The sequence below is a fragment of the Carassius gibelio genome, chromosome A11 (assembly GCF_023724105.1).
Source record: "Carassius gibelio isolate Cgi1373 ecotype wild population from Czech Republic chromosome A11, carGib1.2-hapl.c, whole genome shotgun sequence".
NCBI classification, from domain to species: domain Eukaryota; kingdom Metazoa; phylum Chordata; class Actinopteri; order Cypriniformes; family Cyprinidae; genus Carassius; species Carassius gibelio.
Window position 1 is genome coordinate 15,048,560 of NC_068381.1, and position 21,559 is coordinate 15,070,118.

Here is a 21,559-nt window from a genome sequence, read left to right on the forward strand (position 1 = left end):
TGAGACAGCTTTTTTCAGCAAATTTTTAAATGCAAAGTATTTAAAGTTTAAATAAAAATAAAGCTACGTAAACACTTGCGTTTTTACTATAAAATAAGTGTGTCCCATCAGGTAATAAAAAGTTTGACACACACTTGTGGTCTTCATCCTCACTTGAACACTTGGGCAAAATACAGGAAATACATCATAGAAGTAGTCAAGTGCAAATACCGCAAGTGTGGGTATTTGGACAAGGCTACAGTATTCACATTGGGATGCAGGGTGTGAAACAATGTAGACTTTAATTACAAGAGGCACAGGTGAAAACAACAAGCTAATTGATGAACAGATTTGATTGGTCATCCAATATCACTGAGTGATTCAAAAGTAAGTAGAAATAACACAGTATTTCTCAATAAGCTTGTCAAGCTGTAGAGTTAAGGTTTTTCCAATAACTGAACTTTTTGGCATTTGATTGAAAACTTACCATGCTTTGGGCAAAGGGCCTTTTATTTTACACAATGGTTATGGTGACACAGAGTCTTTCTTTAAGGGCTGATCATGAGGCCTTTTCTGATGCAGGTGCTGCTTCTGGAGCAGTCTCTGAAAACCTGGTCCGGTTTGGCCAACTTTTAATTGGTGGTCAAGATGCAATATCTAATAAGAATGTGAAGACCTCTGCATTGAGGTCAGTGGAGTCTCATGGGCACAAGTCAAATGAGGAAGGTATCTGAACTTAAATGTGTAGTATATTATTTATTTTTTTTTCTTTGGGGGGGGGACTCTTAACTTGACTTAATTTTTCCTTTTAAGTGTGGTTTCAACCTGCTAGTGCTAAGCTGCGCCGTCTGGGTTCTGTGCGATGTAACAATAATTCAATGACCTTGCGCATTCCGGGACCGAGAATGCCACACTTTCTGGTTGACCGAGGTGAGTCATGTGTCTGGTGTGTGCGTGGGGTAGGTTTTGTTTTGTTTTTCCCTCCAACTTTAATTTCTGAACCATAAGGAGAGGAGTCACCAGTGCCTTTGTCTGAGATGCCAGCTAGCTGTGGTTTTTCACTGAAGCGGGCACGCAGGGATGTCTCCCTTGTTGCTCCATACAGGGGCTGTCATGTCAGAAAACAGGTTAGCATGCATGATAAAAGTGACAAGTGCTGTGTCCGTTCCATCCACGTGCTTTTTGTGAGTGTTGAAAGGCTTTAACTTAATTTCTACATCTCCTACAGGGTGGAAGTTATATTCTGCCACTCATTATAATGGGAGCTCCAGTGCAAGTGTCTTGCCCTGTGAGTCCTCCCCTTCCTACGGTGTCCTGCTTCTCCTCTGGCATGATTGTCAAATTTGGAGTCCGGGCAGATGAAGTTAAAGTTAAAGGCAAGTCTCTTAATCCTTTATTCAATCTAATAGTAGTTAAAAGACCTTTTGAGCTTGATTCTGATTTTCTGCTTCTAGTTGATGGATCGTGGCAGCCTCTACTTGTAAAGTACACTAAATGCTCATTTACACTGGAGATTACTGCTGGTTCACTGGTTATCATCGCACCATTCACAGGAAGCTGTTGGGAGATTACGGTAAGCGTAACTCTGCACTTGCTGTGACTGCCATACACCGAATGTGGAATTGATCTTATTTTTGTAATCCTCTTTACTGGTTGTTTTTGGTCTTCAGGATACTGAAAGGCAACTCCCTCTGATGTATGGTGACCAGGAAGTGACCCTTTCCTGTCCTGTGACACAACCAACCTTGGCCCCAACCACACCTGCTGTCCGTGACCCAACTGATATGCAACAAATGTTTGACCATTTCCCTTTTGGAAGGCCATGGTGGTATCCTCCTCCTGGTGTACCTGCTACCCTGCCTCCCACTGTGCCACCTACAACGGCTTCAACTACTCCTTTTCAATATCCTTTCCAGCAACCCATGTTCCCTCACATGTATCCCATGCCAGTGTTTGATCCTTATTACTTTAAAGGTGACCCAGCTGCTCCCCCAGCACCACAATATCCCTGGTACCCAAAGCTCCCTCCTTATATGAATGGCTTCCACAGCCCAGTTGAAGTGACCACTCCAGCAATGACCACGACTGCCCCTGCCCCATACCAGCCTGAGCACCAATATCCAGGTTATCCAATGTACCCCCCATTCTATCACCAACCCATTCTGTCTCCAACTGTGAAATACCCTTTCATGCCTCAGTATCGTAAAGAGCCAATCTTTGGTCCCCGCAGCCGTAAATCACTGTCTTCTCCTGCACTGTTATCCTCAGTTTACAGGACTCGAAGATGACCACTTGATTGAGCTGAGTGGACTCAGAGTTGGCATTGCTTTTTATTGATACTGGAACAAATTAAGTGACCTCAAAAGTTGTTGGATTAAAGCCTAATAAAGCTTTGTGACACTTTACATGTGACCTTGTTTTAATTTTTGTGTAGCTTTTACTGCAGAAAATATTAAAGTCTCCTGTGCACCAGTTAAGGTTTAACAAGTTCTAATGCTGAGCAACCTGCAAATGGGAAAAGGCCTTGTCTTTGATAAAAGATGATTCATACAATAATGCTGGTTTCACACCACGTGTTAAGTGGTTGTAGGGTTTTTTTATTTTAACTCGCCCATGCTAACAGATTAGTGTTTACACTTCATGCAGAGGTGGCAGTGCCACAATGGGTTTTAGTGCTGTGCTGTTTTGCTTTGCTGGGTTCAGGGGCGTAGCCATCTTTTCAGAAGTGAGGGGGACAGAAATTACACACACACGCCCACACATATATCATTACAAAATGTTTCTATCTATAAAGCCTACCAGTCAACAGTTTTTGAACCGTAAGATTTTTGTTTTTAAAGCAGTCTCTTCTGCTCACCAAGCCTTGCCTTTAAAGTATTTTTACTATTAAAATAAAAGTAATTTATTCCTGTGATTTAAAGCTGAATTTTCAGCATCATAACTTCAGTGTAACATCCTTCAGAAAAAAATAACATATGCTGATTATCAATATTTAAAACAGATGAGCAAATTTCTTTCCAGCATTCTTTTATGAACAGAAGTATCCAAAGATTAGCATTTATGTGAAATAAAAAGCTTTCGCAACATTATACACTATTCCATTCAAAAGCTTCGAGTCAGTATAATTTTTTTTGTTTTGTTTTTTGGGGAAAATAATTTATAGAAATTAATATTTTTATAATTATTTATTAAATTGAACAAAAGTGATGATAAAGGCATAATTTTACTAAATATTTATATTTCAGATACATCTTCTGAACTTTCTATTCATCAAAGAAACCTTAAAAATATTCTACTCAGTTGTTTTTAACTATCATAAGTTTTTTTTTTTTTTTTAGCAGAATATCAGAATTTCTGTGACTGGAATAATGATGCAAAAAAGGAAATCAGCTATGAAATCTCAATAAATTACATTCTGAAATATATTAAAATAGAAAAGTTATTTTAAATAGGCTAGTAAAAATATTTCAAAATTTTACTGTTTTGCTGTAGTACTTTATCAAATAAATGCAGGCTTGTTGAACAGAAGATAGTTCTTTCTAAAACATTAACAAGCTTACTTTTCAAAAACTTCTGACTGGTAGAATACTACAGGCAACTTTAATTTTAACACGTCCCCAGGATTGTTAGATTTTGGTTCATTCACACTGCCATTGATTTCCTGGAATGTGTGTGCAATCACAACCCGTAAAGGTCCCATAATGACATGTGACATCAGGATGTGACGTGTAATGTACGGGTCCAAAATGCAAGGCATGTTAACATTCACTTAAGCCGGCAAAAGATAGTGAGGAGCTAACTGATTTCGGTTTCATTACAGTTTGCACAATTTTTCGTTGCAAACATTGATCTGCCTTCAAAACACCTGGTAAAAGAGTCGCACGATAACATACGTAATCACTACGACACACCCTTTACGGTAATGGTTCTGGCTTTTGTTCACACACAGCTGGTTCTGGGACTGAACCCGGCAATGTTCTAGGTCCTCAACCAAGGATTGATCCCAGAATCAATCCCGGGGTGTGTTTGCGTTCACACAGAAGGCATTTCTGCAATGTTCCAGCACCAATGTGCAGTGTGTAAGGGGCTTATGTTTACCATGTGAATCCAACCATGTCATGTCAACAACTAAAAAAAGTCAGCCATTAATTATGTTAATTATTGTGCCTATTGCCCCAATAACAGAGGTGCATTTTACCCCAAATACCATACATTTATTTACTATTCTCATTATTGAAAAGCTATTGCTTTAGTTATCTTAAACCAAACTTGGAACCATTAAGAAGACCTTTTTATCAAAATATATTTCATAATTTAAGCGATTCTCATTTGCTACTTAAATCTACAACATAAAAAATATATATATATAATAAAATGCCAGGAGTTATTGCCCAAACTTCAAATGCCTGTTCCAATTATAACAATCAGAGGCATCTATTAACTTTAAGATTACTTTTTATAATGTAAACAGCATGTCATATGCCACATGACAGAAGGGAACATGGCTGCATCACAGCATGCTGACCATATCAAAGCACACGACAGAGAGTTGTCGGAGAACACTTGAAAAGCGTGACTGAATGAACAATACTTGTCTGTATTGAAAGTAAGTTTTTCAAAGATTATCAAACGCTTCAGACATAGTTTACAATATGTCTCTCTTAAATGTCAAATAAGAAAAATTTCAATCTCAATGTCACGTTATTATCAAAACGCAAGATCTGCTTTAGAATTCTAGATACTTTGAAGTCAAAATCAACTGCACCAAATGTCAGAAAATGGTTCAATAAAAGAGAAAGATGAAATTAGAATATAAAAAGAAGCCCCCTTATGATTACCAAAAGAAATAGCAGTTTTGAAAAAAGCCAGTTTTGCTAAGAATCCTAAGAATCCAAAACTGCAAAACAATGTCAGAATAAACAAGTACAACAATGAGAGCACACACACGCACAAATACGCACGCACGCACGCACGCACGCACGCAAACGCACGCACGCACGCACACACACACACACCCACACACACACACACACACACACACACACACACACACACACACACACACACACACACACACACACACAGGCACTCATATCAGATATTATCTCTAGACTGAATCATTTGATGGTGGTCATTTTATTATGGCTAGAACACTTTAAAATTATTTAACTCAAGATAGGATGAAATAAAATAAAAAAATTACAAATAAATGTATTTTTTTAACATCTATTAAATCTTACTGAAAACAGAAGTTAAATTCAATGCACCATGTAATTGCAGTGTCTTAAAAATATATGTCTGCCACTGTTCAGACCATAAAGCCTGGGTATAACATTAATGAAACAGAATATAGTCTTTCTGAAAACCCACTGAGAAATTATGTTGAACTTCATTTTGCCTGCTAATGTTCTCATGCATGGATTTTATTTCTTCCATTTCCATTCTAATTGTTAATTAAACTAAATAAAATCTTCTGCAGTCATTTTAACTGCTGTAGATCAGGTGATGTCAGTGAACGTGCTGTGTAAAAAAAAACAAAAAACAAAACAAAGATTAAATTAGATCTTAATGCTAACTTAATGCTATTTGTTATATTTTAAATTGCATTCTATTTATTCATATCACACATCTTCCATGCGAAACATTGGCTGAACATAACAGAAATGATGCCTCTTGATCTAAGGTGACCATATATAATATCTATTTGGTTTTGTATATCATGTAGAGCTGTGATGAACTATAAGTTCATTAAAACTATAGTATAAACAGTAATATTGTGAAATATTACATTTTAAAATAAATATTTTCTGTTTTTATGTATTTTGTCTATTTCATTTATTCCTGTGATGGCAAATACTTTGTAACATTACAAACTACTTGACATTTGATTCGATTTAACACTTTTTTTAAACAGTACAATCTGTAATGTTTTATTTTATTATTTCAGTTAGTATATTTTCGATATACACTTAATAGCTATTATTTCAGTTCAGGGGCCGTTTTCCACGCAAAAAGGAACATTTCCAAGGACAGAGTAAGGCAGGTACGCCCCGGTCACTCTATTTTGACCATTTCTGGCAAAATCTGTCTGCAACAATGCTAAAAAGGAACATGGCAAAAAAAGTTAAAAGGAGCTGAAAATAGTCAACTCTTTTTAGTATTTGAAAGAATCAAATTAGTCCAACAAACATACAAGACCTCCAGGACCTTTATTTAGACTGTGCCCAACTGGTGGAATGACCTCCCAATCTCAACTCGAACAGCTGAGTCTTTACTCATATTAAAAAAAAAAAAAAAAAAAATATCTAAAAACTCATCTTATTCGCCAGCACTTAACCAACTAAAGGACCACCAAGCACGATAACTATAAAGATAACGATAAAGATATAGTTCTAAAAATTGTTCTCAATATTAAAGAATAGCGGAGTCCACACCACAACTATAATGATAAAGGCACAGAGAAACAATATTGTTGGAATCACTTTCAGAACGATTTTTTTTTTTCTGATGAACGATAAAAACATTGCCAACCAATCAGAATCAATCCTGCTGTATTTAAAGCAGCAGACGCCCGTCCGCTTAGAATACACAAACAATATCGTTCGCTGGTGTGGACGCTAATATCGTTATCTTTATAGTTATCGTTCTTGGTGTGAACGGACCTTAATACTAGCACTTACCTTTTCTTTTCTTGTCTATCATATTCTTAAAAAAAAATAAAATTAAATAAACACCAACCTGGCTATACATGTTCTGTACTAACTAGACTAGACTAACTAGACTAACTGAGACTTGTCATGGCACTTATATACTGTTGTTGTTCTCTTGTTGACCTGATTGCTTCTATTGTTCTCATTTGTAAGTAACTTTGGATAAAAGCATCTGCTAAATGATTAAATGTAAATGTAATGTAAATGTAGAAGAGGAGAGAGGGATTTTTTTTTTACTTCTACTTTGCATGGGTCCGATAATCAGTATAAAAACTTTAATATAATAAAACATCCTCCCTATCAAACCATCATAATGTCACCTTGTATTTTTCAGCTATAATCTGAGTTGGCAGTTAAGATTGACGTGTGCAGTTAAGGACTGGAGAGCAGCAGTGTAATGAGAGAAGTAATGCTGGAAGAACTGTGCTGCCTAGAAGTAAAAAAAAAAAAAAAAAACCTAAGCATAAACATCTCTTCTGGCCTAATTACAAAAATGATGCCGCGGCTCTTTGATGCATATTAATAAGATGCTTCTGATTAGCCTCTCACAGATAAATAACAGTGGCAGTCATGAATGACAAGCCAAACTGAAAAGTTTAAATTGACTTTGCTGACACTACAGATAGCATTTGATTTTGCAATTACAGTGTAAATGTTTGGCCAGGATTAGTTACAGATGCACACATATCATCAGGGAATAAGCACTTATTGTTAAAATGGCTTTTTGTCTGCCTCGAAGTGCAACAAACCAGGTAGACCCATCAGCAAAGAGTGATATTAACATTTAAAGTCTAAAAATAGCATAAAAAATAACTCATGTTATCTGTAAAGCAGCATGGTCAATATCATCAGGCCCCTAAATGAACCCTCAGCTCAGAGATATGAGTTTGTGTAATTATATGGCATGCCAGGAAATTAAATTTGAGAGATGAAAGAGGATGTCAATGCCGTAAGCTAGCAAATAACAGAAAGAACAAGCCTCAGTAAAGCTAGTAAATGTGCAGATTTGATTAATTGACAGAATGCCTGAATTACTGTATACAATCTTTTTGTAGGCAGAATTATGGGGCAGCTATTTGTGGATTTAAATTACACCCACACTCACAGTCAAGATGATGGATGACTATAAGTACAGAAGTAGCAAAGGAACTATGATGGCATTTTAATGACACCGATATCAGTTGCTCTGGTAAACGGCCAAGTCAAGAAACATCCTCTCACAGTCGTTTAATCTCGATATCATACAAGTTTCGATGCAGAACGTGCTTTCCTGCAGGTCTCTCATATTAGGTCTGATTAATGGATGGTTGTTGAATTTTTATGTACTTGCACTATAAACCTCATTTCTGGGAATCACAATGCAGACAGTAATTGTGTTATAAACTTGCTAAGATGCACTTAGGGATATGAAACAGAAAAATTGAAGACACAATGAAAATTACGCTTGATACTGTACAAACAACAGGAGCTGTCAGTATATGCATGCTTCTGCTTGATGGCCAGAACAAACTAGAAATTGAAGCAGTTTGCTCATTATAAGTCTAAAAAGGTTTGCACAGCTGTCACATAATGGTGCTACTCTGCCAGTAACAACATCTGCAGGCTTTCTACTAAAACAACAAATCAGCACGTGCATCTTTAACCAGAAACTCAAAGCATGGGTGCTTTCGATTGCCATTTAAAGGAATTGTTGATTCTTGCATTCAACCCAAAGGGAGATTTTTTGCAGATTATTAACTCTGCTTTTTTCTGACAATAAATGTAGACAGATTCCAGGTGAAGTTAAACTCTGAGAATCAAAATCAATAAGTAACATAAATGTGGTCCTCATACACAAGTCTCCTGATTCTCTAGATTAGCCTGCAAGACATCCACACCAGGAGATGTAAATCTAGGGCTGTCAAGATCCTCAAAGACTCCGCCCACCCTGGAAACCCACAGTTCAATCTGCTTCAGTCATGCAGACGCTTCCGCAGTCTGATGGCAAAAACGGAGAGGCTCAGAAGGAGTTTCTTCCCTCACGCTATCAGACTACTAAACATGGATATTAAAAGCTATGCACTTTAGAGACTCTCTGCACATCATCTGTGTAGTACTTTCTGTGTAGCATCTCTACACATCATCTAGTAGTAGTTTGACATATTTTTATTATTAATACAATTAATACAATTATAAAACATACTGTACGTGCATGTATGTAAAGAGGAGAATTACGTCATTGTATGACCCGGACCTGAAGTCAGGAGAGCTATAAAGGTATAACGTGCTCTGTCTATCGTGTAATATTGTGTTAAATGTTCAATTCAGTGACATCATGCGGGCTGGGTATTTTAGACCTCTGCGATCTATCCTGATACTCACAGCACTGCAGACAAATTAAGCTCAGTTTCCAGGGTCTATCCTGATATTTCCTTGTGCTTTTGAAAGACACTGGTTTCTCAGATCTCCTCTGCAGCTGTCATCGCCATCATTGTATTTACATATTCTGTCCCTCACGTGCATTCCTACTGGAAGCACATGAGGCTGCACTTGCGCATCCAAAGTGCACACACACACCGTGAACACACACACCTGGAGCAGTGGGCAGCCATTTATGCTACGGCGCCCGGGAAGAGGTTGGGGGTTCAGTGCCTTGCTCAAGGACACCTCAATCATGGTACACTTGGCCCGGGACTCAAACCCACAACCATAGGGATAGGAGTCAAACTCTCTAACCACAAGGTTACGACTTTCCCAAGAAAAGAAAGGAAAAGACAGGAAAATAAAAAAAACAACAGTGTAATACCACTGCTGCTGTTAACATTGTAATTTGAAGGAAAAATAAGAACAAAAGAAGGTGAAACTATAATAAAACAATCATATACAGGAATTATTTGAAATGGAATTGCTTTTAAACATCGCTAAATGAAATATTGCATTAAAACTTCCAGGATATTTTTCTGTTAAGGGCCTATAATGCATTTGCTGTGGAATAATTTAGCCTCCAAAATATAATTCAAATATATTCAAAACTATTCCATTTTTTTTAATAAACTGTTCAATGAGTAGGTATAACTGCTTCTCAAATATATATATATATATATATATAAAAAACACAACTTAAACAAAATTCTACTTTAAGAGTTTTTTTTTTTTTTTTTTTTTGTGATTGTGAGTGATATCATTGAAAGTTATCATAGAGTGTTTTGTTTTTCTTTCAAACTTTTGTGTACATGAGCTTGGTTACATTCATATTCCACAAGCATCTTTATTCCCTTTATTTCATTTTCTTGATAATAAACTTTACTCTTTTATTAGAGTAATTGGATGCTAAATCAAAGAGCTTCACAAGTCGGCGTTAGCATTTTAATACTCTTCCCCATACAGTGTTTAGGGAAGATGGTGACCTTTTCCATTTTCTGTTTACGACCGCAATGATTAAAGACATGATTTGAATATCTCCTTCGGGATCGTCACATAATAAAAGTGATTATCACATGTGCTCGGAAACAAATATAATGGGACGACAGTGCAGCTGTGTGGAAGTAAGCACAACTTTTGTATAAAAATCTAACAAATAAACAAACTTTTTTTGTGACAGATTTCTTCATGAAGCTCAGTAACACAATTTTTGTTTAGAGACTTGTCCCTAAGAGGAAACAAATGAACTTTTGAAGATAATAAGAAAAGTTATTTATGCTTGAGAAGCCAACATACAGGTGTTTGAGTGCACTTGAACCCAGCGGGTCGTTATTATTACATTAACATTGGCTATTTCCAGCTGCCATCAGAATAAACTTTAATACATCTATACTTGATAGAAAAAAAGGTTATGGTTATAAGGGTTGTTGCAAACAACTTTTTTCCAGTGTTGTGGCGTATTTCAGAGAGAAATGGAATACTAAATGAGGGGAAATAGTGGGCGTGGCTTTATTTTCCAACTATCTGATTGGATCTAGAAAAGTAGTTAATGACAGATATCTCACAAACCTAACCAAACGTGTTCTGTCCAATTTTTGAAGCATTCGCGCGTGAAGTGCTCCGAGCACATCCGTGACCTCTCTGTTATCCCTCCTTCCTCGAAATGTAAAAATTCGAGTCATCTGGACTGTAACGAGGGAATGGGAAAAGTGTTCCGTGAATGCCACAAACAAAAATGCACCTCCTCGCCATCTCTCCTTTCACACGCTGTCAATGTTCGCAAACACATACGCAGCCTGTCTACTATCAGTTGGAGGGGCGTGGTTACAGATACTAAGCAGACACCCAAACCGTCAAACCTATGTCATCAGGGAAGGTCCTCCAAAGCAGAGGGGAGGTGCATTTTCAGAATTTGATTAAAGATTATGAAGCCAATTTGTGTGTGTGTGTGTGTGTGTGAGTGTGAGTGTGTGTGTGTGTGTGTGTGTGTGGGTGGATTGACTTGCATGGATGAACTGTTCACCACAAAACAATAAATTTGGGCAACAAAGTAAATATGGGCAATTTTGATTTCAGTTGGACTTTAAACAGTCTTTCAGCGAGAAATGAAAAGAGATTGATGATCAAACGGCTGTTATTCCAGCACAGGTATTTATTGCCTTATGATCAGTTTATGTTCAGTGGAATACAAATTCAGCAGAGAAAAAGAAAAGAAAAGAAAAAATAACATATTTCTGAAATCATCTCTACTGTTATTACAGTTAAGTGCATTTTGCATATCACATTGTATCCTTCTCATTTTTAATATTCCTTTCTCCAACATACTGTGAATTAAATAAAACCTTCCACCCATTTAAATAGATACAGCGTGTTCACATTGTCCATCCATTAGATGCTTTCTGACCCATATGGGTCCATAAGACATCAGGCTATAGATAACACAATTATATTTAATGCCCTACTGGGTATAAAAAGCCCAGATTCAACCTCTGTAGACCATTGAGACAAAACATAAATGTAATTTACTGTAGGACACTGAATGCACTAAAATGTCACTTAGTACGTGTCACCAAACACACTCATATGAATTATGTTCAGGAGTGTTACTTTTCACACCGGGTGTTCTCAAGCTTTGACAACACATATACAAGAGCGATTTAAGATGCACTGCATTTACAAAAATACTCATTTCAGTATAAAGTGATGCCAGTGCATGGGAAAAATACTGGGAAAAACAGTTTACAGATCAACTTTCTGGAATACTCGATTCTGATTGGTCGATCAGATTTAGAAATTTGGAGTCGTCATTAGCAGCGCTCTGTTTTAGCATTAATAATAGGGATCCACCAAATCTGGAATTTTGTGAAAGAGCTTAAAAAAAATCCCCATTTAAATTTCACATGAAGTCATGCAAATTCTTCACGTTGACCAGAAGGAAGCTGCTTGGTTTGAAAGTGACTTCTGTGCACTTGGCAAATGTTTACTTGGATAACTTTTGCAGCGAATTTGCAAGAATAACTTAAACCTGCTGCAAAATCGGGGTGGGAAAACCTTTCGCAATTCCCAGTCGCATGGATTCCTATTGCAATGAATGGATTTCACTCCCAAAAATGTATCAAGCAATGAAAAATCGTGTTATCACACCTTAACAGAAACCAACGTTATTTTCCTGTTCTACCCATCTTGTGTCTCAGTTATCAGTTGTAGTGAATATAACATCAGATAAACTTACATCAATTAATTTTGTGAGTAGCTGCAGAATAAACGAGATAATATATAGTCAGATGGCTGTTTTTGCTAAATAAACCTTTTATTTGAGTAGGGCTCCTGATCACCCTGTCAGGTTTAATTTGTCACTGGGGCAGTACTCTTTGTAGTAATATGTACTTTTAGGGGTAAATAAAGTAAAAAGATGAAGATCTTTTAGTTTTTGTAGTTTTCTGTTGTGGGATATTACACTGAGAAACAATGGTATGTGCAATTTCAGCAAGCAACCCTATATTCCAGTGATAAGAATGAATAGCCTGCTATTCTAAATCTAAAATCTAGTCTAACTTCTTTATCCTAATCTAAAAAAAGACAGAAAAGAAAACATTTCATGCATCTTGCAGCTGCAGTTTTAAAGAGAATTCACAATATATTAAATTCATACAAATGTTACACAATAGAAATAATTGCAATGCACAACATAACTGAACCTGAAAATTCTCTTGGGTCAACAGAAAGACTTGCCAGATTAAATTATATGTATTTACATAATTATTAAGAATATGAAATAAATAAGTACAATAGCACACATACAACTGCACAGGCAGGCTGACAGTTTAACAGTTCATTTTAGTGCAATGCAAATGAGCTGGACTCCGTTGTTTGGTGTAGTAAACCAGCAGTAGATGGGTCCACAGCATTTCTCCATGTGCAAATGCAGTGTCTGTTTAAAAAGTGTGTCATAATTATTAAGGTAATGCTGATTCCACAGAAATGGTGCACAGTTTTAAATGGCTGCTCTCTAATAATATGTTCCAGGGGTTTACTAGACAAGAAATTATAAAAAGGCAGAAAGAAAACCTGAAAACATATATATATATATATATATATATATATATATATATATATATATATATATATATATATATATATATATATATATATATATACTTGACAAATGAAACATTATGAATAAAAATAAGCACAGCATGAGATATTTTGGTAAATGTTTGGTATTTAAACCACTGAGTGCAAGCTGCTGCTTTAAAAGCATGTACAGTATGACTCTTTTGAAGGCACGTAAATAAATTAAAGCTGGGTCAGACTAGATTCCCTGAATCTTGTGTCTCTAATTGAGCTGTTTTTCATACTTAAATGAGTAGTTTACTCACAAATTTAAATATGCTGAAAATGTACTCACCCTCAGGCCATCCATGTAGATGACTTTGTTTTATTATCAGAATATTTGCAGAAATTTTGTATTTTATCACTTGCTCAATATGTCCTCTGCTATGAATGGGTGCCATCAGAATGAGAATCTGAACAGCTGATAAAGACATAATAATGCACAAGTAATCCACACAGCTGCATCAATTAATGTCTTGTGAAGAGAAAAAGGTGCGTGTTATAAACAAATCTATCAAGAAGTTTTAGAATACTGCTTCTGGCTAAAATATGAGTTCTTTATCCATAATAATGATTTCTCCATTGAAAAAAAACAACAAAAAAAAAAAACATCCCATCTGAATCAGAAGAGAAATATGCACAGATAAAGTAACCCATACTCAGAATTCGTGCAACATGGAATTACTTTTTTCAAATAAGCAGCCTTTAGTTACACAAAATGTTAATTGATGCACTGGATTACTTGTGAACTATTGCTATATTTTTATCAGTTATTTGGACTCTCATTTTGACGGCATCCATTCAATGCAGAGGATCCAAGTGATGTAATGATACATTTCTCCAGATCTGTTCTGATGAAGAAAAACACACCCACAGTACTTCTTGGATGGCCTGAGAGTGAGTAAATTTTTCATAAAATTTTAATTTGCGGGTGAACAATTCCTTTTAAAGGCAAGTAAAGTAAAAGGGACATTTTTGGTTACTCCCAAAACCCTCAAATCCCCCAAAATAGTTAAAAGAGAAACAACAACATAAGTGCAAATGCAGAGAACAAATCCCTGGGCGCCAGAATACAAAAAAATAAAATAAAAAATAAATAAAAATAAGATGACATTAGCATGACACACTCCATTATGGCATCATACCCCTGCACTGTTTGCCTAGCTTATATATTTGCCATCCTGGCTCCTCATTAGTGGAATGTGACCCAATCAAGTTGCAAACTCAACTCGCACCTCCTAAACACTTGCCTCTGTTCGCTTTGAATTTATAAACTATAAACTAAAATGCTATCTCTAATCTATTACTACTTTCACTCACAAAACCTTTAGTACTTTATAAACTATACCATTACCGTATTGCCTGAATACACTGACTTCTTGTTTTGTTGACTTGAGCTGTCTTAGTTAAACTTTAATTGGTTTACCTGAGAGAGAAAAAAAAAAAAAAAATTGGAACAAAAAAATTTGTTCCATTTCTATTTTTTCTACAGATTCTAAAACAAATACCCCTGAGAGACTGTCCAAGTAGCACATGCTGCTGGTGCTTCCTTCCAGCTTTCTCTTTTCAATCAGACTTCTACAGTAATAGAACGCTATGCATTATGAAGTCTGACTTCATGTTGTTTTTGAGTCACAGCATTTCTCCTTTTTCAAAGGTCACTGCTTACTATCTGCAAATGTCCGACTAGTCTTTATATTACTAAGCAAATAAAATATGTTCAAAAAATGTTCTAAACGTTTCAAATGTCATGTTGCTTCAGTAAATTAACCTGTTTTGAGTCCCGACTTCCATTTGTCCTCTTGGGTTTATGTGACTGGAAATTTAAGTGATAAACCTGCTGGTGTTTTTCGCCAGAATGACAAGTCTCGGCCCTGCCAGCTTCTTGATCCTTTTCTCATTAATCTTTCTAGAACCATTTTTTAACGACAATAAAGGAACATAAACAATAACTAAGTATTGGCCTGAAGAAATTTCTCTGGTGAACCTCAGGTTAATAGTGCACTTAATAATGATACCCTCTATGTCTCCCTTCAAAGTCTTCTGTGTTCACCAGAAGATCTCAGGATTTATGTCGTATTTTGACATCATGAGGTGTGGTCTCTTTCCAAATGTCAGTTTGGGTTGTCATTTTCATTCTCAAACAGGTCGAGTCCACTTTGTATAAGTCTGTCCGCTGAACTGATGGCGCCGGAAACCAGAGTGAGGGACTGGTTGATGCTGTTGTGCCAGGGGACATCCAGGGCATCCTTCAGGATAGAAAAGTGTGGATTTTGTCTGCTCAAGCAATAGAGAATGTTCCTGTGAGAAACAGAAATAAAGGAAAGCAGGATATTCAAATGGAACACAAAGTTATCATTAATGAAATAAATGTGTAACATTATTAATACAATGAGACAAAAAAATAATACATTAAAAATCACAAAAAGCAATATTTTTGTGGTTTATTAAAAATGAATATAAAATATAAATATACAAATAAATACACAATACACAAATAAAAAAAACACTAAATGAAATTAATAACATTACTAAATAACATTCATAAAATAAAATTAATAGTAAAAAATAAAAACAATAAAGGTAAAAAACATTAACACCAATTCAAAAATTGTATTTAATAAACATAAATAAATCAAATGAATACATAATAACAATAAAATAAATCACAAAAATTTAAATAATACAATTATTTGAATACATTGAAACCTTAGCATTTTCCTGATAAAACACAAAACAAATTTTTTAATAAATATTCATATATTTATATTTTTTTTATAAATTATTAAAAATAATGAATTAAATAATAAAAGCAGAAACATTAAAAACGTCAATAAAAAATAATAGTATTTTTTTACTTTTCTTTTTACTTTAGTTTTCTTTTTCTTTCAAATAATAACATTCAGGAAAATGGATACATAAATGAATAACAACCCTAGTTTGAGAAATGCTGATTTAACAAGTTCTTTTGTTAAGTAGAAACATAGAGCACAAAGACATCACAAAATCAATACCGATGTATCTTAAAAAAACCCCTTGGAACAACTGACTGTTATAAACGGGGCAAATTCTTTAACTGTAAACAGGTGGAGTGAAGTTGAGAATAAGCATGTCACCTTCAAAAGCCAAACTTTATATGAGAATGTTATAATGAACTCTATCTTGCTAACAGGAAGGTAGAAATCAAATAAGAACAGAGCCTGTTCTCCTATCACCAAACCAATAGAATCTGAAATATACATTTGGAGCTAGTATAAATGTGTTTACTTACCGTTTGTTAACATTTGAACAAAATTATAAAGCTTTAAAAAGACAATACACTCAAAGGCCTCTGAGCATTTCATCATTGTGATACATTTGAAATGAAGGACTGAAATGTCCACATTTCAAACATTTAGTCTTCATTCCCAAAGGAAATGGGAATTTTGTATCTTCCCTTTTTTGTTCGGCCTGTGAATCATATCACACATATCAGAAAGTGGCTCTGCATCATTTTTAAAGGAACGTTCCGGGTTCAATACAAGTTCAGCTCAACTGACAGCATTTGTTGAATGATGATTACAAAAGGACATTTTGACTGAATTACTGCTCACTTTTCTTTCTTTCTTTCTTTCTTTCTTTCTTTCTTTCTTTCTTTGATTTTCTCTTTCTTTCTTTCTTTCTTTTTCTTTTAATGCCATTCTAAATATTTTTTCTTAATGTACATCCTGTAACAGTACTTTTATTATTCTATAGAAAATATGTTATTTAAATTGTACAGTATACAAACCCGATTCCAAAAAAAGTTGGGACACTGTACAAATTGTGAGTAAAAAAGGAATGGAATAATTTACTCTCAAAAACGTATATTTTATTCACAATATAATATAAATAACATATCAAATGTTGAAAGTGAGACATTTTGAAATGTCATGCCAAATATTGATTTCCTGAGAGCTACACATTCCAAAAAATTTGGGACAGGTAGCAATAAGAGACCGGAAAAGTTAAATGTACATATAAGGAACAGCTGAAGGACCAATTTGTAACTTATTAGTACTGGAACAATCTCTGTGCATAAGGGTCAATGGATGCCTGTGATCTTTAGCCCGTTACAGGGCTTTGCATCACACAAGCCCCTTTCACACTGCCATTCCGGCAAATACAGGGGTAAAGTGTTCCTGTAATTGTTCCCTGGTCGCTAGATTTGGCACTTTCACACTGCCAGTGATAACCCGGTATATGTGCGTGCTTTCACACACAACCCTTGAAGATCCCGTAACGGCACGTGACATCAGCGCGTGACGTGTAATGTACAAGTCGACAACGCTTGGCACGTTATACTTTAACTGAAGCAAGCAAACGATCTCGGCGTCAGTGCGGAAAGTGAGGAACTAACTGATCTCTGCTTCATTACAGTTTGCACATATGTTTTCATTGCGAATGTTGATCTTCCTTCAAAACAGCCGGTAAAAGAGTCGCGCGATAACGCGCGTCATCACTTCGTTACGGAATTAGATCTGGCTTTTGTTCACACAGCGCTCGTTCCGGATCGATTACCGCAATGTTACTAGGTCCCTGACCCGGGTTCAATTCGGTAATCAATTCCGGGACGTGGTTGCTTTCACACAGAAGGCGACCAGGCAATGTTACGGGAATATTGCGGGTCCGACGTGCAGTGTGAAAGGGGCTATACAGGAATGCTACTGTAATGGAAATCACAACATGGGCTCAGGATTCTTCCAGAAAACATCGTCGGTGAACACAATCCACCGTGCCATTCGCCGTTGCAGGGTTAATCTCTGTAGGTCAAAAGAGAAGCCATATCTAAACATGATCCAGAAGCACAGGCGTTTTCTCTGGGCCAAGGCTCATTTAAAATGGACTGTGGCAAAGTGGAAAACTGTTCTGTGGTCAGACGAATCACAATCTGAAGTTCTTTTTGGAAAACTGGGATGCCATGTCATACGGACTAAAGAGGACAAGGACAACCCAAGTTGTTATCAGCGCTCAGTTCAGAAGCCTGCATCTCTGATGGTATGGGGTCGCATGAGTGCATATGGCATGGGCAGCTTACACATCTGGAAAGGCACCATCAATGCTGAAATGTATATCCAAGTTCTAGAACAACATATGCTCCCATCCAGATGTCGTCTCTTTCAGGGAAGACCTTGCATTTTCCAACATGACAATGCCAGACCACATACTGCATCAATAACAACATCATGGCTGTGTAGAACAAGGATCAAGGTACTGAAATGGCCAGCCTGCAGTCCAGATCTTTCACCCATAGAAAACATTTGAATCATGAAGAGGAAGATGCGACAAAGAAGACCTAAGATAGTTGAGCAACTAGAAGCCTGTATTAGACAAGAATGGGACAACATTCCTATTCCTAAACTTGAGCAACTTCTCTCCACAGTCCCCAGACCTTTGCAGACTGTTATAAAAAGACATATATATATATATAAAAAAACATATTTTTCCCTTAAAATTAAAATTTTCTCAGTTTAAACATTTGATATGTCATCTATGTTGTATTCTGTAATTTGAAACATCCACATCATTGCATTCTGTTTGTATTCACAATTTTTACAGTGTCCCAACTTTTTTGGAATCGGGTTTGTACATAACTGCACTTGCAGATAATACTAATGAAATAAAAGGCCATTTAAGGGTAAAAATAATTAACTACTTCAGTAGAACAAATAAGAAATGCTACATACATTGTATAAAGTAATCAAATGTTTAAAAAGTGCATATTCTTCACTGTGTAAATTACATATATATTTCTTCTTATTTAAGTTACAAAAGTGATTTAGTCAAGAATAGTGAAAGCTTTTTTCTCTTTTGCTGTCTGATTAACATGAATGACAGACAGCAGAAATATTAGACTTTAAGAGATTTAGTACTGTATATTAGTACTTTAAGAGCTGCCTGGGTCGGAACCAATGTTTTGTTAAATGTGTTTTCTCTCTCAGCTGTTTGCTTTCACCTAACACCTACATTTCTGTGTTTATGAGGATACTTTCAAAGACGGGTATTTTGACACATACAAGTGTGTGTATCCAAGGCCTAAAAAAGCTGAAAAAATTATGGACAGCACATTGATCTGGGCTCCCTGGTTACACCACATACTTTGTTTTTAACGGAGAAAGAGATCTCCTGAACAGCAGCTACAAATCGAGTTTAGCATACACAGAAGATTCCCCTGCGTGAGTCACTGCAGATATCATCAGTTTCATGTCTACTGCATATTGGTGTTTGTTTTTATCTGCAGGAACAAAACATCCAGAGTGTCTGTTAGCGTTATTCTTTTAGCCACTGAAGTCAAACTTACCTAAACCTGAGCCCTTGAGGAACACTTACTTGTTCAATAATGATAAAACAAAAAAGTTTACTCTGTTTATAGAGATTATTCACTGAAAAATAAAAATAAAAAAATAAAATAAACTGTCATGACGGATTTACTCTTATGACATTTCAAACCCTTTTATTTTTGGCACTGATGACAAAAAGTGTGTCCAATGACTAGTAAGTCTTTGGGTTCCTGTGAATGCCTATATTGTGCAAAGCAAAACCTCTTTTTCCAGTCTATTTTCAGTTGCAGTATTTTAATCAGTTGGTTAAAACTGACTGATAAACAGAGAGGCAAGTGTATAAAACACAGGGGGTGAAACAATGAAGATCAGTGAGAGGGTGTTAATTCTCACAGGCTAGAACCCAAAGAGAGATAATGAGCAGGTACCCTGGCAAGTCTCTCCGCACTCCATCCGTTTGCTTCCTCTTCTGCTAATTTAATAAAAACCACTCCAGGACATGCTGATTGCTGCTGATTACAATTGCATTCCACTTTGATAATAACAGGGCCCTCCTTCAGTCCAGATTAGCAAAACCAACAGACGTCGACAGCAGCGTCAAGAGAAAAGTCAAAGCAGAAATGTAGCAAACAAGCATTAACCCAAACACAAAAAGACAAAAACACAAAAATAATCTGAACATCTATTTTGATTGCATGCGATGTTGTCAGCCACTCCATTATGGCTCAAGCCGCAACAGAGTTTCTATCAACAACAGAGGCACATCAGTAAATCCCAGTTGAGAAGAAGCATTTGAAGACACTGGCTGAAGATCAGCACTTTATTCTGCTGAGCTGAGGAGAGAAATCACAGTCGACTGAGGGATTTACTTCTATTCCCTGCAAGATGATGTGTGTGTGTGTGTGTGTGTGTGTTTGTGTGTACCTGCAATAGCGTTTTCCCACATAATTTTGGCCAAAGTTTTGAGATCTAGATCTCCTCCACTGAAAAGGTCATAAAAAACCATTAACTCCGTAACACAGGCCTGCACTTCTTAACATTGTGCTTGACCCTTTGTTCACTCCTCTTTGCATTTTCAAGCACCTAATCGAGGCTGTTGTTGGGGGGAACAACCAGGAACATTGGTTTTAAAGAAGACACTGTTTGTTCATTTAAATTGCTGAACTTTGGTGCTTTTGTATACATGAATACTCTTGACTTATTGACCTGCATTGTCAGATCATTCAATCCCAGTCCTGCTCTCTGTGATGGCAAAAGTTGATGACATCAGCACCATAGCTAAATGATGATGACATTAGTCCATCGACCCACCAATCCCCCCTTAGGGGTATCATGGGACTATAAAGTGAAAGTGACGTGACCCATACTCAGAACTCATGCTCTGCATTTAACCCATCCAAAGTGCACACACACAGCAGTGAACACACACAGACCGTGAACCCACACAAATTCCTATAGACTATAATAATTTGCTAATTATGGTTTTTCACTAAGAACAACCAATAATCTTTATGATCATGAATTGTTTTTTTTTTATTTTTTTTTTAGGAAATCTGGAATATGAAGGTGCAAAAAAATCTAAATATTGTGAAAATCTCCTTAGCAATGCATATTTTTTTATATGAAGTTTTTATATATACACGGTAGAAAATGTACAAAATATCTTAATGAAACATGATTTTTACTTAATATTGCTGCAAATATACCCCAGCGACTTCAGACTGGTTTTGTGGTCCAGGCTGACATATTATGTTTTTCATTCTAAAAGATGCCTCAAGTCTTTAAATAATAATAAAACAAACTAAGTAAATCTGCTTGGGGAAAATAGTAGGATAGTCAGGTCTTTGTTCAATATATATATTTTTTTCTTAAAGTAATTTAACAAAACGTTGGCAGGTTTAGCAAGTAACACTTTCTTTTCAGTTTTCACAATAAACTTTTTACTCAGCTTTCATTCACCCTTCAGCACTCAATAATGAATACCGCTTTGTTTTCAGTATATCAAAGTTTCCACCAAATGTTTCACCTCTTTTCACTTCCTTTGAAACATATAATACA

General features: G+C 36.0%; 2 protein-coding genes across 2 annotated transcripts in view; one reads left to right on the forward strand and one right to left on the reverse strand.

The window, feature by feature from the left end:
• The first annotated feature begins 389 nt into the window (after positions 1-389).
• On the forward strand, positions 390-2,384 carry LOC128022443 (uncharacterized). The gene is made up of 6 exons (XM_052610036.1): positions 390-705; positions 793-909; positions 988-1,106; positions 1,208-1,355; positions 1,434-1,552; positions 1,650-2,384. Exons 1-6 carry the CDS (start codon positions 468-470, stop codon positions 2,265-2,267), a joined length of 1,359 nt encoding a protein of 452 aa, XP_052465996.1. The 5' UTR covers positions 390-467; the 3' UTR covers positions 2,268-2,384.
• A 10,885-nt stretch (positions 2,385-13,269) lies between these two features.
• The window catches only part of LOC128022442 (inactive N-acetylated-alpha-linked acidic dipeptidase-like protein 2), a 174,122-nt gene continuing 165,832 nt past the window's right edge, over positions 13,270-21,559 (reverse strand). The window contains exon 14 of the mRNA XM_052610035.1: positions 13,270-15,503. Coding sequence (XP_052465995.1) covers positions 15,317-15,503 — 187 coding nt within the window. The 3' untranslated portion in view covers positions 13,270-15,316. The remainder of the gene's footprint in view (positions 15,504-21,559) is intronic.